Source organism: Agelaius tricolor, unplaced genomic scaffold (assembly GCF_023055355.1).
Source record: "Agelaius tricolor isolate 1412-34295 unplaced genomic scaffold, bAgeTri1.0.p SCAF_16, whole genome shotgun sequence".
Lineage (NCBI taxonomy): Eukaryota > Metazoa > Chordata > Aves > Passeriformes > Icteridae > Agelaius > Agelaius tricolor.
In genome coordinates, this window is record NW_027269276.1 from 11,599,459 (window position 1) to 11,617,139 (window position 17,681).

The 17,681-nt window shown below is 36.9% G+C and overlaps 1 protein-coding gene across 2 annotated transcripts in view; it reads left to right on the forward strand.

The window, feature by feature from the left end:
• The window catches only part of DMXL2 (Dmx like 2), a 47,635-nt gene extending 30,877 nt beyond the window's left edge, over positions 1-16,758 (forward strand). The window contains exons 25-44 of one of the 2 annotated variants that reach the window (XM_071441505.1): positions 220-411; positions 1,138-1,214; positions 1,494-1,624; positions 2,273-2,521; positions 4,148-4,329; positions 4,643-4,773; positions 5,266-5,351; positions 5,589-5,790; positions 6,735-6,852; positions 7,638-7,700; positions 8,095-8,181; positions 8,261-8,382; positions 9,062-9,200; positions 10,107-10,167; positions 10,244-10,371; positions 11,968-12,045; positions 12,635-12,726; positions 13,299-13,351; positions 13,970-14,187; positions 15,292-16,758. In XM_071441505.1, coding sequence (XP_071297606.1) covers positions 220-411; positions 1,138-1,214; positions 1,494-1,624; positions 2,273-2,521; positions 4,148-4,329; positions 4,643-4,773; positions 5,266-5,351; positions 5,589-5,790; positions 6,735-6,852; positions 7,638-7,700; positions 8,095-8,181; positions 8,261-8,382; positions 9,062-9,200; positions 10,107-10,167; positions 10,244-10,371; positions 11,968-12,045; positions 12,635-12,726; positions 13,299-13,351; positions 13,970-14,187; positions 15,292-15,501 — 2,619 coding nt within the window. In that variant the 3' untranslated portion in view covers positions 15,502-16,758. The remainder of the gene's footprint in view (positions 1-219; positions 412-1,137; positions 1,215-1,493; positions 1,625-2,272; positions 2,522-4,147; positions 4,330-4,642; positions 4,774-5,265; positions 5,352-5,588; positions 5,791-6,734; positions 6,853-7,637; positions 7,701-8,094; positions 8,182-8,260; positions 8,383-9,061; positions 9,201-10,106; positions 10,168-10,243; positions 10,372-11,967; positions 12,046-12,634; positions 12,727-13,298; positions 13,352-13,969; positions 14,188-15,291) is intronic. The other variant, XM_071441507.1, reaches the window with a different exon arrangement.
• Positions 16,759-17,681: the final 923 nt, after the last annotated feature.

Sequence of the window (17,681 nt, forward strand, 5' to 3'; positions counted from 1 at the left end):
CTTCCTGCATGAAATCAAAATGTACTCCAGCAAACATGGCTATCAAGTCTGAACCTTATAGTAAATAATAACTTGCTTTTGACAGTAAAATCTTGTCTGTAGTGAGTAGACAGCAGGGGAAGAGGATAAATAATCTGGGAAATATATTTAAGATGTAAAATTATCTCTATTTTTTTTTCAAAGCAATAATTTTAAATACAATCTTTTCTTTTAAAACAGGAAACCACTGTAAAGCAACTTCAGTCTCCGCTTCCACTACCGACAACACTACCACTGCTTTCTGCAAGCATAGCATCCACAAAAACTGTGATAGCTAATCCTGTGCTGTACTTAAACAACCACATCCATGATATACTTTACACTATTGTGCAGATGAAATCACCACCACATCCTAATATTGAAGATGTCAAGGTAATCCATAGCTTTAATCTAAGGCCTAATGTTTGATGAAATGTAAGGATAGCAGGAAAAGACAGGAATGAGCACAGGGTGAGTTTAGGAAAGTTTACTTTTTTACCAGTTGGATGGTATCATTTTCTTCACACTGCGGATTTCATTGAACTTTCCAAGAAATCCTTGCATTTCCTCTTCTTAAGAATTGGACTGTTTCTGTTGCATTATGAGGCAGAACCAGTTATTTTGTTATTCCTGGAGACTAGAGGAATTTATAAGCACATAATTGAGGTAAGAAAAGAGATTTTAGACAAAAATATTATATCATGACTACACAAACTTTTTGTATTTTATGTATATTGAGTAGCTGTTACTACATTGAACTGCAGTGTTGTATTCTGCAGCTTCCAGGAACCATTCCATCAAAGTCATTGTCATAGCAGGACATGCTTAATCACTACTTCAGTATGCTCATTTACTGTGGCTGTTCTGTATTAGAATCAAGTTAATTATCTTGAGATAATATTAGAAGGTGTTGACTGCCATCAAATTATCTTGAACAAATAGTGTTGATTTTCTAAGCCCTGTACTGTAAACTCAAAGTAACATTCAGTTACGATTTCTTGCACTTGCTTTAAAAGTAGGACAGTCCTGCAGAATACATTTCCAATACCCTTTAGAAAGAAATGTATTTTACTCACCTTTTATATAAAATATATAGCTCATTGGTTCTCTTTATTTTAGGTGTACACACTTCATTCTTTAGCAGCTTCACTTTCTGCATCCATTTATCAAGCACTATGTGACAGCCACAGCTACAGGTAAAGAGGGAAGTTTTCATACAGTCCTACATTTGCAGTATGCTTTGTGCATCCTCAATGGAAATTCTTCCTGCATGTGACTTTAAAAGGGATTAAATGTTTGTGTATGGGTAAAGATACTTTTACACATTAAATATTGCTAACTTTGATATGCCCGATCAATTTTACACAGATAAAATAACACCATACAGGGTTTTTCAGTAATCAGTAGGAAAATATGATGTCACTCTCACTTGGTATACTCACTTTCTCATCAGAAAAAAATTTATTTATATGTAGCAGTCAAACAGAAGCAAATCAGTTTACTGGGATGGTCTATCAAGGACTGCTTTTGAGTGATCGACGCAGACTGAGGACAGAAAGCATTGAAGAGCATGCAACTCCAAACTCATCTCCTGCTCAGTGGCCTGGTGAGACTAAAATAAAGTTACTTTTAACTCCACTGGACCAGCTCCATGTGCCAAAATGATTTCAATGTCCTGTATGAGGGATGAAATAGTTGATAATCCATGACAGATGTTTCTAACTTAATTCTCAAAATAGTAACAGCCATTCACTTCTTCATCTATCAAAACAAATAAAAATAAACTTTGTATGTGGCAAGCATCTTGCTTGAAGAAGAGATGATGATATTTAGGATAAACTTAATGACAGTTTGTCACCCCAAAATGTTTTCCTCCAGTCTGCCTAACCCCTTAGCAATGCTACCTCTGTTGTCTCCACAGTACTGTCCTACATGTATGCTGTACTTGGTATAGCTGTCAAAGCAGCTAATTCTGATGTACAAGCATAAACTGTGGAAATGGTGCAGGAATTTCATAGGCATGCTGAACTGCCCATAGTATTTGCAGAGAAGTGCAATGCAAAAGTCCCAGACCCGAGAAGTCTTTTTATAATTTTGATCTTTATAATTTTAAGAAAACTGTTATTAGCATGTTTCATCTGAATAAAATCATCATGTGGCTACTAGTGTTTACCATGAAGTGTAGAAGTAAAACGTTTTCTTTTAGTCCATTTGTCCTCCTACTCATTTAACCCAGAATTTTTCCTCTTTGCAGGTGTGAGCTCACTTATCAACCTGTTAAGTTCAGCTCAGGATGAAGACCAACCAAAGCTGAACATCCTGCTGTGTGAAGCTGTTGTAGCCGTGTACCTGAGCCTGCTGATCCACGCCCTGGCCACCAACTCGTGCAACGAGCTGTTCCGGCTGGCGGCGCACCCCCTCAACAGCCGCATGTGGGCTGCTGTCTTTGGCGGGGGAGTCAAGCTGCTCGTGAAACCCCGCAGGCAGTCTGAGAACATCCCAGGTACACTGCTCCACAAAGGTCACACCAATGGCGTGCATTTTATGCCTCTTCTGGTAGGAGAGGCTTCCTTCCTTTTAAATAACAGGATTTAAGAAACTACCGGCAAGAAAACACATTAACTAAAAAGCTGAAACAAATAATAGCCTCACAGTTGTCCTTTGTAATGGTATACAGCACATTTTGAATTTGCATTAAAACTATAGTTATTAGAGTAATAATAGTAATATTAAGTGCTTATTTATAATATTTTTCAGCAATTTCAGCCATTTTTTTTTAGGGAAAAAAACCCGGGTGATATAAATCAGTTAAATAGTTAAATATAAATCAGTTAAATAATATAAATCAGTATAAATCAGTTATTGCACATAAATCAGTGTTAATACCTATGAGTTTTTTATGGGAGATGAGTGTTGTTATTTAATGACTGCAGTAAGTAGGAAGCAATATTTCTCAAATCAGTTTATATTGCAAGGTATGATTTCACCTAGCACAGAAGCACAGAGAAGGAACACCAACTTCATCTGGCAGAAAAACAGCTCATGCATGTGTAAGCTCCAACTAAACCCAGGGTTTTTCAAATATGAGGAAGTGTTAATATGCTGTATGAGGAAAAGCAAAAGTGGAGATTGAATTCAGACTCTGAAGACAGATACAATAATTTGTTATAAACTTCAGCAATACTGAAAATCACATCACACAGACTTTCAAATCACCAATAGGCTTGAAATTTATCCAGAAATTAGACATTCTCTCTCTAGAATATAAAACCAAACAGTAATAAGGCGTTGTATCATTACAAGTATGCACAACAGGTATTTGTCATTCATGCAAAACTTAAACTCATTTAGGGCAATTATTTTCATAAGATAATAGCATTAATAACTTCTGTAAGTTGTGTTCATTTGAGATGTATTCTGTTTTCCTTTAACCTTCAAGCTGCTACAGCTTCTGATGTTTCAGAGGATGGTAATGAAGGTTTGTAAGGACTTGCAGTGTAGATGAGTGCTAGTAGTGGCTTTTTTGGACAAACACAATAGTTTTTAAATACCTAGCTCCCTTGTAATAAAGTAAGTGCAGTCTTCAATGTTGCCCGGCCAATAACACTTTAAAAAACAAATTCCTCATTAATATTTTGGTTACTATTAAGGCATTTTAAATCATAACCTTTAATTGTCAAAAAGCTTGTCCTTCTATTCAAATATTTTCTTTGCTATCCTAAGAATTCTTTGGTTTATATTTGAGTAACTGCTAATTGTGCAGCATACTGTTAAGTGATACTTTACATATTACTTTATTTCTCAACAAATTTTCTGAGTTTATTTCTTTCTTTCTTGAGAAATTTTTCAACTTAAAGACTTTTTAAAAGCTACATCTCCTAAGAACTTAATCCAGTATGTACATGTAAAATGTATTTTTCAAAATATATCCAATGTCTAAATGCCACAGTTATTGAATTTGTCATAATGAAACTTTTTTATGATTACACTTACTTTATTTAGACTGGCTTTGATTCTAATTCAGTAGAAATTAGTACCAATAACAGTGGTGTTAGTTGCTTCAGTTACAAAATACAGACATTTTAAAGATGCAATACTAATACCAGCTTTTTTAATTACCTGAATTTAGCACCTCCTCTCCCATCAGAAGAAATGGATAAACACCGCCGTCGGTTCAACATGAGAATGCTGGTGCCAGGCAGACCAGTAAAAGACAGCAATGTACCACCACCTGTACCTGCAGAAAGACCCTCTTACAAAGAAAAGTTTATTCCTCCAGAACTCAGCATGTGGGACTATTTTATGGCAAAGGTAGGTGAAAATTCCATTAAGTTTTAAAGGACAAAAATAAAGTGAAAATTTTAAGCACTCTTAGTAGTAAGATGCAGAATATTATCCTGATAATAAAGGATAAAGAGCCTACAAGTCTATTACTTCACTTTCAAAACATGACTCTTGTCAGTAATAGTGATTAACACTTTCCCCCCTTGCTAATTAATTGCATTTCTAGGGACATTGACTTAAAGGTTAAGTTGCTTTCATTTAAACTCTATGGAAGTCATAAGTGAAGTCAGAGAGGAGATAAGAATATTGTTTTTATACAGACTTTTGCTTTGCATTGCAGCCCTTTCTCCCTTTATCAGACAGTGGTGTTATATATGATTCTGATGAAAGCATTCACAGTGATGAGGAAGAGGATGATGCTTTCCTCTCTGATGTGCAGATCCAGGAGCACACAGATGCCAATTCTTACAGGTCAGCAGAAATTGTTACCATTTTAGAATAATTCTGTCAAATGCTTACCTTTGTTTCCAAATTTTTAAAAAATACATATCTTCTACACCATCCAATTTAATTGAAGAATTTTAGTACTGTGGGCAGACTTGTCTATGGCAATGGGATTACAAAAATTAGAAACTCTCATCATAATAACAGTTCCCCATTTACTTGCCAGAAAAAAGGGATTAGGAAGTTAAAGTTGTGTGGTTTGCAGTTTTTTTGAGGAGGGGAAAACAACTGAGAAACACTCATTTTCATTTTGAAGACTCAACATAATGTACCACAATGCCACCTCTAGAATAATGGTTTAGACTGCTGATTCAAGCATGCAGCTTTTCAACGAGGTGCAGGTTAAATACAACCTTTCCACAGTGTTTTTCTAACCTGTGTATTTGCTTGAAGAAGAAAAGGACTCTGTAGATAACTCAGTGTTTTTTTAACATGACCAAATCTATTCTTTTTATACAGCTGGGCTCTTCTACATCTGACAATGGTAAAATTAGTTCTGCACAACATTAAGAACTTCTTTCCCATTGCTGGTCTGGAATTCACCGGTATGCTAAATCCTGCTCTACATTTAATTTTTCTGTGTATATGGCTTTCTGTCATACTTCATGTTTTAATTCTAACTTTAAAATTCAAATAATTAAATACCTTAAATATTACAATTGCCAACATGTACATTTCCTTTCAAGCTTTTTTTTGGATAGTTTTGTTATTATGGGGGTTTTATACCCACTGTAGCTTAATTTTTTTTCTCTGAGCCTTACTTCATTAATATTTCTGTTTAGATCTGCCTGTAACATCTCCATTGGGCATTGCTGTAATAAAAAATTTAGAACACTGGGAACAGATTCTTCAAGATAGAATGGACCAGTTTGAAGGCCCACCTCCAAACTACATCAATACTTACCCCAGTGAGCTGGGTGTAGGGGCAGGACCAGCTATTCTCCGCAATAAAGCAATGATTGAACCTGAGAACACACCATTCAAGTAAGTATTTGTTGCCTAGAAAAAACACATTCTTTGATCACAGAAATTCTAAAGAGCATTTCCTCCTCATGTTAAACAGCCAAATGAAGATTGTCTGGCTCTTAAGTCTAGTAGCCAATGTTTTACAGAAACCATTTACCCACATCAATTTGTTCATTCTTATGCAGCTGCCTGTCTCCTGCAGCAGCCTTTACTTCCTCTGCTGCACCTCTCACAGCTGCAACAAGGAAAATGGGGAAAGAGCAGAGGTTGTAGGAATTGAGAGCAATGGCTGCTGCTAGGAACACCCTATTCAACCTGTTTTACTATTCTTTCAGTAGCTGTTGTCTCTCACTCTATCCCAGCAACAGAAGAGTTATATAATACATGCAGATGTCTGGGGGAGGAGGAAGACAGTTGTACTAAGGTCCTTTTAAGGCTAATCCTCTTGTGTTTAGACAGTGTCATGCCTGGAGGTGTCTGGAAATGCAAATAGTGAACTGTGTTTTCAACTCAAAAATAGCTTGCTTTTCTCAATATATTAAACTACAACTGAGTCAAAACAGTGCTGGGGGCAATTTTGGGTGCCACAATACAATAAGAATATAAAACTATTAGAGAGCATCCAAAGGAGGGCAGTGAAGGTGGTGAGGGGTCTGGTGGTGAAGCCCTGTGAGGAGCAGCTGAGGGCACTTGGTCTGTTCAGCCTGGAGGAGATTGAGGGCAGACCCCACTGCAGGTACAGCTTCCTTGTGAGGGGAAGAGAAAGGGCAGGCACTGATCTCTGATCCCTGGTGACAGGGACAGGACACAAGGGAATGAATGGCCTGAAGCTGTGTCAGTGGATCCTTAGGTGTGTAATTAGATAAAGCTTCTTCACCCAGGAGATGGTTGGGCACTGGAACAGGCTCCCTCCCTCCAACTCAGGATACTCCATGTTTCTTTCTTTCTTCTGTTTTATCCAGATCAAAGGATTACTCAGCTCTTCCAGCAAAAAGGCTCTGGCATTTTCTTGTGAAGCAAGAACTTCTTCAGGAGACTTTCATAAGATATATATTCACAAAGAAAAGAAAGCAGAGTGAGGTAAACCAAGGATGTAACTTTTTTTAAAAAACAAATCTCAATTATAACTGTTCCTCAGTCTACTCAGTATTTAATTTTTCTTCTCATTTTTCATTGATATTTCAGTTTCTCTTCTTTAACAATGTTTGGATTTTTTTCAAAATCAACATGACTGCCGTGTTGTTGATTGGGATATCAACTGAACCAAATATTTTTAAACAAGACATATCTCACCGTTACGTTTTGGATACTATCTTAATAAACAGAACATTTGCAATAACAGTAATAAGCAAAGAAATTTAAAAATTCTTTCTTTTTTTGGTGTGTCATACTGAAAAAGAAATTTAAATGTGCTATTCATTTGTGTATATGTATATATGCATGAGTAATATATACATATAAAGGTAATATTATATAGTAATATATAATATGGGGCTTTACAAATTGTACTGGTTATGACTGCTATGTTCTAACTGAAAATTTAAGCCAACACATAAATAGCATGGGAAATAAGTATATTATTTACTATCTTTTAGAATTCCTGTAAGTATGGAGTTTGTGTGTGTACTACTCCTCCATTTATTTACTATATCATACATTTTGTGTTCATTTAGGAGGCATTACATTTTAAGTGAGTTTGTTTAGATTCTTGTCTTAGTTTCTGTGCCTTTTATAAGAAGTTAAAAATACATTTGTCATCATTTACTGACAGAGTGGCCTTTAAAATCTAGTTTGGAATGTTTCATTCTTTTTTTATATTTGTTTGTGCATGTGTTTTGTGTTTGTGACTGTGTGATGTTATGTAGTCTGTAGAAGATCGTGTGGAGCAGGTCAAACAAAACTGCGTAGCAGAAGATCACAAAAACAAGGTAGTATCCCTTCTCCCAAACCTCTAGCACATTCTTAAAAGTTCTGTGGAACTGGCTTTTCTTTTCTAATGTGACTAACAGAAGCTGTGTGTTCTGTGTAGTCTGTGTGACAGGCTTTTAATCCATGAACTAACTTCGGATGTCCTGATAATTGGGATGAGTGAACACCTTGTAAATAGTGTTGCACACACAACTTTGTGTTTCTTACACTCAAATATCACTTTTGGCTACTAGAACACCAAAGAGTATGAGAAGTCTAAAGTTGAGCTACTGAAACAATGCTAAGGCCACTGAACTTTTCTTGCATGAGTTTTGTATAGTTTTTTGCACTCTGAATGTATCACTAAAAAATGGATTTTCACACTAATTGAAGTTTTTTATAAATGTTTTGTAGGTTGAAGCAGATCTCGGATACCCTGGAGGAAAAGCAAAAATAATTCACAAAGAATCAGATATGATAATGGCATTTGCAGTTAACAAGGTAAGCCTCAAATACTACAAGAAATGTAATAAAAGATCTTAATTATAGTTAGTATAAATTTTGTATTTGTGCTGCATAGGCAAACAACAATGAAATTGTTTTGGCATCTACACATGATGTTCAAGAACTTGATATTTCAGCTCTACTGGCTGCTCAGTCATTTATATGGATTGGGGAAGAATATGACAGAGAGTCTAAAAGGTAGGATTGTTTCTTTGTGGTTATATTAATAAGAATATTGATTTTCTGTGAGGCTGTGTCTATTGTACCTGTGTAAGCACAAATGGAGCATACAAAAACATTAATTACTCTTCTTCAGTAGGTTTCAGATTGCTTTGCAAGTGAGGGAAGGCAAGAGAATAATTACAGTCTTTAGGAATGCATGCACTGCACAGTGAAGTGAAATCCCATGTGGTGCATAAGATAATGAAGGAAGTACTACCTTGGACACCCTGCAGTTCCCTTGCATCAGTGCAGGGTGGGAGGCAGCTGGGGTAGCTGATGCTGCCTGTTCTGTCCCCTCCATTCCTGTGCTGAGAGCTGTGAATGCATCAGCTGCAGCAAGCACTCCTCTGTACCAGCTCCCTGCACACACAGGTCAGGGACAGCCCAACAATATTCTTCTCAGGGAAGCTTAGATTCTTATACTGGGATCATCTCTTGAGATTAAACATAGATAGATTTGGGGCTCATGGAAAGAATTTGTACTGCGTAAGTGCAGGAATTACCAATTTATAGTCTCATTATTGTCACTTCCTCTAGCCACTGCCATTAGGCTCTAAAATAATTTTTAAAAAAATATATAAAGGTAAATATTTATATAAAGGTAAATATTAGGAGCAAAGAAGTTTTTGTTTAAAGCAGAACTGTTCTTTTACAGTTCAGATGACGTTGACTTCCGTGGTTCTACCACAACACTGGCTCCCTCCAGTGCGCCATCATTTGGAGTGAGTCAGATCCAGCCATCTCCATCCATGCCCTGGCTAGGCACGGGGCAAACCAGCACTGGAGCTGGTGTGGTGAGTACTTCTGTGTGTGCAGCTCAGGAGAGCAGGTGTTTATCATCTGTTATTTACTTGAGAGACCTAGTGTGCATTAGTCATCAAACTGTCAATCCAGTATTGACATAAAAAGCCAACAGCAACCAAGACCTGGCCACAAAGAAGGCCAAACTAATCATTTTCTCATATACTGTGGCACAGAATTATTGTGATAGAGAAAATAATGGGTCAGTCTGCGTGGCTTATTGTGGGAAATAGTAAAGGTAAGAAGACTTTTAGAAAGCTGGGAAAGCAGGCCTTAGAAACAGAAAGAGAGAGAAATTAGAGCTAGCTGCAAAGTCTGAAAGTTGAAGAGTTACAATAGTACAGCAAGCAAAGATATGAAACAATAATTTGAGTATTAGCCTTGGCCAAGATAGACCTTAAGACTGCAGAATAATATGCTTAGCAAGATAGTAGAAGGCTTTAAGCTTAATAATGAAGTATTGTGTATTGTTAATAGAAAGCATACAAGCAAGCATTGTGTGAAGCAGGTGTACATGTGCTTTTAGAGATTGGCTAGAACAATTGTCTGTGAGCTTTAGCAATATGATATTGGCTAGAACGTTTTTAAAATGCTCTGTAACAAAGAAATCTTTGGCTGCTGCTGGCAAGATGTGAGCTGTTGCCATCTTCCAATTGTCTCAGCCACGTAATGAGACTGGTGCTGCAATAAAGCTCAAGAAACATATCCCAGCAGTCCCATCCTGTCTGTGAAAAACCACCAACAGTTTTCTTTCTTATGGGAATTTTGATGTAGGACAATTCAAATAATGTTAGCTTAACAGATTATTTTTTTTAACTAGGGGGTAATAGTATAAACAAAATTGAATGTGTGTTTGTATTTTTCAATATTATTTTAATTTTTCTTTGTTTCATATAAAGCTGATTAAAAGAAATCTGAATAACGTCAAGAGAATGGCTTCACATCCCGTCCATCAGTACTGTAAGTGAATCATTAGTATGGAATTTTTAATTTTCTACAAAATACTGTACTATTAATTATCATCTTTTAATCTTAGATCTTACAGGAGCACAAGATGGAAGTGTCCGAATGTTTGAGTGGACAAGGCCACAGCAGCTGGTGTGCTTCCAGCAGGCTGGGAATGCCAGGGTGACAAGGATGTATTTCAATGCCCAGGGAAATAAGGTAAGTACAACATGTAGGGTTCTCAGGGGGGTTGGAGTTTTTATTCATAAGGAAACATTTGGTTGTGCTGTGGCCTCTAAAGCAGTTTTACTGCTGCCATGCTGAACTCTTAGGATGCCCTAGAACAATGATGTTGTACTGTGCATTTTGGCTGCATGTGGGAGCTTTGTAATAAACCCTGACCCTTATTCTGCCTTCTCTTCTCTCAGCTCCACACTGCTATCCCATATTCTATTTGCCACATTTTCACACTATTTGTTCTCCCTCTTCAGAAATCTGTGTTCCCATGTGGTGACCTTTTTAAATTAAATACTTTTTAAAAACTACAGAGATTCCTTATTTTATAGATGCACAGTTGTATCAATAATAGAATCATTAAGGCTGGAAAAGACCCCCAAGATTGTCAAGCCCAGCTGTCAATTAGTATAGGTCTTCAAGAAGTGCCTCCCACTTTGCATTCTGGGCAAGATAAAGTTTTCACAGAATGCAATACCTAGAAGAACCTGGAAGACAGGGATAATTCAGCCCATGAGTTGAAGGCTGTGAGTGTACTCCACTAGAGTGGAGAGCAGAAAGAGTACAAAAAGACATGCTTTGGCCAGAAGTGACTCTATGAGGGATATGAAATGCAGAAAGAAGAGTAGAGAAAGAAATTGGGAGGAATACCCACCTCTTCAGTTTTTCATGTTGACCATTCTATTATTTTAACAGGTCTTGTCTGCATTTTTACTCACTAAATATTTCACTTCATTATAGTTAAAAACTATAAAAAGTGAATTAAAGGTGTTTGGGCACAACTGTACATAGCTATAAAACAGCAAAGGTGAAATAGCTGGAAATATAAAGTATCTCACAGCAAATCTATTTTCAGGTGGCATAGAATGTCATTTAAATTTAGTCTAAAAATGTGTTTTGATTGTGCTTTGAGATATTGCAGTCTTACCATTATGTAGGAATCAATCTTAAGTCAGAAATGAAGGTGTACTTGTTGCTGTGCTTCACATGAAGGTCATTCAGGCAGGACTTGTGAAACCCAACTGAAAAGAGAAAATATAAAAAGTATTTCTAAATATTTCTAAAATTATTTTGTAAAATACTTACAGAACATGCTGCATAGAATATACAATATTAAATGTTGTTCATTTTGGTTAATAAATATAGCTCACTCATTTTACCATTCAAGACTACAATCTTTCCAAAATTGTTCTTACCATGCTTTTATGGCATGCTATCATGCATCTGACTTTTTTAAAGCATTTTCAGGTAGAGTCATGGAGTAAAGATGCCTTTGTTTGCTTTAGCATCTAACATTAGGATTTGAAAGATAAGCTTCCATGCTTTCTCCATCTCCAGAAAAGAATTGGGTATGCAGGAGAGCATCAATCATTAAATAATCATTAAACAATCAGCACTGAACTCACTTTGCTTCTAAATTAGGTTTTCTTTTTTATCTTGACAATCATTGTTATTGATACTCAATTTGCAGGCAAAGCTTTGGTGGTTCAGGGGGGTTTTTCCCTGAAGTCAGCAGTTTACTATCATGAAGTATCCAGTAACCAACATGTCATGCTAATAAATGCAGTTTATTCCTTACAGTGTGGTGTTGCTGATGGTGAAGGTTTTCTAAGTATTTGGCAAGTAAACCAAACCACCTCAAATCCTAAGCCCTACCTGGTAAGTAAACAGATTTTTTTAATTGTTATTATTATTGTAGAGAAAAGCAAAGTCTTTGAAACCTGAGACAGGCCCAGAGCATAGAACTTAAATGAGACATATTTGATTTTGCTGCTTTTTAATTGGCACACTTCATCAAAACTGCAGAGTTTCAATGATACATCTTTGCAAAACAAATTGCACCATAACCATAAGCTACAGTGTAATTAGAAATACTCTTTCAACATTGCCCATGTTTAAATTAATAATCAGAGCCACAACTAATGACTTTATAACCCCAAAACTTAGTAAAAATACACTCTTCAATACATTTTACAGCTTCTTAACATGAAGACCATGCTAATTTAAAACTCAGGCTGTTGTAATACACTATACTGCAGATTTTTTCTTTGTCACTTATTGTAATATCCTTTCATTTTATACTGGATTTTAATCCATTGATCCATTCTCAGTTTCAAACTAAGTTCTTAAGCTCTGTTTCAAAGACTCTGTGTTTTGTTATCACTGACATCAGACTGTCAGTAGTTAACTTTTGATGCAAATAACAACTGGTAAGATTGCACTTTTCTGTTTGTTTTGTTTTTCATAGAGTTGGCAGTGCCACAGTAAAACCACAAGTGACTTTGCATTTATAACCTCCTCAAGTCTAGTTGCTACATCGGGACAATCCAATGATAACAGGTGTGTTTAAAGAAACAATGAAGAATTTCAAAACTACTTTTTCATCACCCTTAACATGTTAAGCTCTTGGGCATTAGCGTGGCTGACATTTTAAGGCTCATTTTCTAAGTTTTGTTACAGCTTGAACTTGCCAGATAATTTCTTTGAATATAATTTCTTCAATTGCTTGTTTCCAAGTCTTGTTTGTGTGAGGAGCGGTCAATAATTGACCAGTTTTTTCAGGTTGTATTCCCAATGCAACTACTTTGACATGATGCTGTTGCTGGAGGTAGAAATCTGTTCAGCAAAGCAAGATAATTCTTTTTCTCTCAAAAGAATAATTTCTATAATTATTTGATACAACCTTTGATCAGTGCACATTTTAAGGGTAGAAGGTATAGTTCCACTAAGAAGCATAAAAGAGCAAAGAAAATAATTAAAACTCTTAGTTCTTTGCAAATGCTCTTCAATGACTGCAGAGTGTTCAATTCTGCCTTCTAGACTGACATAAAATATGAGCACTTTTGAAGTCATGGCGCCCCATGAGTCACCTGGCAATAGGCCATAATGATTTTGGTTTTTTCCTCCCTCAGAAATGTGTGCCTCTGGGACACCTTGGTTTCATCTAGTAACAGTCTTATACATGGTAAGTACTCTGGTGAAATTAAACCTCTGCTTCTTACTGACTAAGGAAATACAGCTTGTGTGTGCATTTGGGGCAAGGGGAAAAGCTTATCCTGGGGAGCAGATCTAAGTTTGTGTTGCACATTAATACATGCACCTGGTTCTGCATGTTCTCTACCATGATGTTAATCTGCTCCATATGGAAAAGTATGAAGAAAGAGCATGATAGAATGGTTTGGGTTGGAAGCGACCTTAAAAATCACCTCTTTCTACTCCCTTTGCCTTGGGCAGGGACACCTTTCACTAGGCCAGGTTGCTCAAGATCAGCTATACTTTTTCTAAAACAGGAATTTATCTGAACTTCATATAGTGAATTTTGTATTTTCTCAAATTTTAAATTCAGGTATGACCCTGTATTCTAAAGTAACTTAGACTGCAGAGCGTGCTTTCTTGTGCATTAGACCTAGATATTTCTTATGAGATCACTAAGCTGTCAGCTGATAAGACATTACCCATATGAAGGAATGTGTCTGCAAAGTTAGAAAATATTCAGGTAGCAAGTTACAGAAGAAAGTCATTTAAAGATTGAGAGCTACTTACAGTTTCAAATCTATTAAATTCTGACATCCTTCTTCCTCAGCCTTCACTTGTCATGACCACGGTGCCACAGTACTTCAGTATGCACCCAAGCATCAACTGCTCATTTCTGGAGGTAGGAAGGGATATATCTGCATCTTTGACATCAGACAGAGGCAAATCCTTTTCACCTTCCAAGCACATGAGTCAGCTGTTAAGGCCCTTGCCCTGGATCCTTCCGAGGACTATTTTGTCACGGGCTCGGCTGAAGGCAACATGAAGGTAAGGCATGGAGGAGCTGGCTTCTGGAGGAGGGTGTTTGGCTGAAGCAGTGTATTGGTCTTATGGAAATAGCCAGAGAAATGCAGTAACAAAACAAAAACAGTCCTCAAAACCCCAAACCTACACTTGATGTATAGCCTGCTTTACATTTATGCTGTAAACTGAAATGTACTGGTAGGCATTGAAAACCTACTGAAGCAAGTAGGTTTTTTTCCCCCTCTAAAGGATAGTCTTCTTAAGGTTGCAAGACTAATTTTAAGTGGATAAAGCAAAGTGCACAGTTCTGAAATCTTACCTTTGTTTTTCACTCACTTAAAAATATTCTGGCTTTGCTGTTGGACATTTCTTTGTAGCACAGGGGGCGCTCAGCAACTTCAACATTGTGTAAAGTTTCTATATCACCAAATTCTATTTTTTCTCCTGATGCTGTAGCCCCAGACAGCTACTGAGAGGTCAGAGTAGCAAGAAATAAACACCAACATGAAAACAAATGAACAAAACAAACAAACACACACCAAAAAAAATACAAACCACCACAGAAATACAGTCCCTGTTGTAAGGACCATTTTACCTGAATACTAAGGGAAGGAAATACAATATGGCAAATATAAGGTGAATACAGTTTCTTTCCTTTTCTGGATGACTGCTTTAAAGGGGCCTTCATGGCCTGGCCTTGCTGAGGCTCCTGCTACTTAGGACAGAACTGGCAGCTGTGCTTCCTACCACTCTGCACACTTATTAACTGTGCGGCTTACTCTCTGCAGCATTCCTTAGCAGGAAAGCATTTCCTTAAGTCATCTTAAATGAAAATGCAACCTTTCCATCTCTGCAGCTTTCCTGGGGGGCAGCTGGGAGGAGGACTCTGATCAGGTAACATAGGGAAGCTTCACCCTGCCCAATACCCAGCTGGTCCACAGTAAGGCAGCCTTACACTGCATCAGCAGCCTCTCAATACTCTTGGACTTGTAGTAATTGTTGCAATGAGGCAACAAAAATATCCTTTATCTTTCTCAATAGAGTTCAAAACAGACAGGAATCTGAAACATTGGGGGGATAATACAAATCCTTTATAATTTATCTTCTTTTGTCATTCTTTTGATACAGGTGTGGAGACTGACCGGCTACAATTTAATTCATTCATTTAAAAATGAACATGCTAAGCAATCCCTTTTCAGAAATATTGGTGCTGGTGTCACGCAGATTGAGACTGTGCAAGGCAATCGTATCTTCTCCTGTGGAGCAGATGGCACACTGAAAATGAGGGTCCTTCCCAATGCTTTCAATGTACCTTCAGGCATTTTTGACATTCTGTAGCGTTCTGTGAGCTAATCCTGGTTTCTATAATGTCCCTATGAGTAGCTAAAAACACAGTGATATGCACTGTGGAAAGAAACATTGTGTTTCCTTTCAAATCAGTTACTGCAGCATTAAATGTTATGGGGAGAAAACCAACACTTTCACAGCAGGTATATTTTGACTATGCCCATAAGGATCACTGGGGAGGAAATGCATGTACTGGATTGTAAAAGCAAGGAATTCAACCCAGTATTGTTGGTCATGGGGGGGTTATTGCTCAGTAACCCACAAGCTGCATTTTGTGAGTGTTGTAAAGATCCTGACAGTTGTCAGTCACTTCACAAGCACTGTGGCTCTACAAGTCAGTAAGCATTTCTGACGTGATTCTGATTACTTTTATTCCAGTTTTTCCCGCTAAATGAAGCATGTATACAACTTCTCATTGTAAAATAGTTTAGTTTTAATTAAGGGTACTCAGTGTATTTGATTTCTGCAGGAAGTGTAATGGATGCAAACGCCGTGGAACATGTGCAATCAAGGATGTACTGTGAGAGATGTATTATTTTATGCTGAGATTCTTTTCCCAGTTAGTATTATTGCACAGTTGATACTGTAACTTGCACATCAATACATTTTTAAATGCGATGGGGTTTAATTTGCACAGTATTTTCCTTTCTTTCTGAGGTATGTTTTCTATTGGACACCTGCCTTTACTTTAGGAATGTATTGTAAGCACTAAATGTTTGTAGTGAAGACATCCAGCATTTTAGTCAGCTTTGAGTTTTGAAAATCATTTGTCCAGAAAATACTTCATTAAATGAAGCTGTTAAGAGAATACCAATGGAACATATAATGCCACATTTCAGATGAATGTCAGGCTTTATGTGGCCAGCTAGTAAATAGTGGATAAAACTGGTAATTAAGTTATTACCAGAGTATATTGTATAAACTATGCAGAGTTCAATATTGTTTGCTTGTAATATAAACTAGCTACTGTTGTCAGATGTATTTTTCTGTTGTAAACAAAAAATATGTTCTTCAAGGACTGGAATGGATGTCTGTGTATTTAAATGTTAACAAACTGTCTTATTCTTCCAATGAAATTTTGATGTCTGTGCTGTATTGTAAGATATACTAGAATAAAAAGCACCTTTCTCCAAAGGTGATTTTAAATTGCAGCTTGTGAAGTAGGAGAAGTATGAAAAGAAGGAAGGGTAAATGTCACTGTTTAGTTATCCCTTTGTAAGTTAAATAAATTACTTTTATTTCATGAAACAGCCCATTCTAGAACTCTTCCTTATATTTAAACAGATTTATCTAAATTTCCAGTACTTTGACTGGATACTTCCCGAGTTAGCTTTAACTTGACCTCAGACTGTACTGAAATAAAAAAGATTAGCTGTTTACATTTTGTTTTCAGCTGTTCTTGACAAGTGCAAGGTTAACAGACTTAAGTTCCACAGCTGCAAGAAGACGACAAAAGAGGTAGAATTTCCTTGCTATTCCTTCTCCAAGAGATTGATCCAAGTGTTTCAACAATGTTATGCAGAAGTTTACCAAGCTTTGAGATAGGTACATTATCTAGAAAATATCACATCTGACTTTGTATTTGCCCAAGTATATTGCTGACTTTTGGGGTATTTTAGCTGTATTGTGGTATTAGTGCCACAATTCCATTTTTGAAAAAATACCACAATCAAACAAACATGAAAAAAACTCCCAACCAAAACCTTCATGCCCCCATAAAAGTCACAAGCAGCCAACAGAACTGTAGCTCTGGAGTGTGAAGTGTCACACAGGTATAGGTAGAATTTTTAGTCTGTGAGTTCTGATGTATAAACTAGTTCAAAGCATGAATCATGATTTTTTGTTCCCTTCTGCATCTCTCTCCTTAGCATGCAAGGCCTTAGTGATAACAGCAAGTATCCTCAGAAGAGCCCAGCCATCCCTGTGCCACACACTGGAGCTTAGCTGCAGCAGAGGGATTCCTCCAGCAGATTTGCTAAACAAGGTTCTGCAGGCACAGACATTCCCAAATTCATTAATCCCTTCAACAGGGCCTGGATCACACAGGTATTAAACAGCTCAGTGCAGTTCAGGATTTAAATAACACTTTGCTCCTAAGTATTTGAGTGCACTCCGTGAAGTTTAGCAATACGCACAGGCAGCTTAGAAATTTAGGTAGGGGTTTTCCAAGA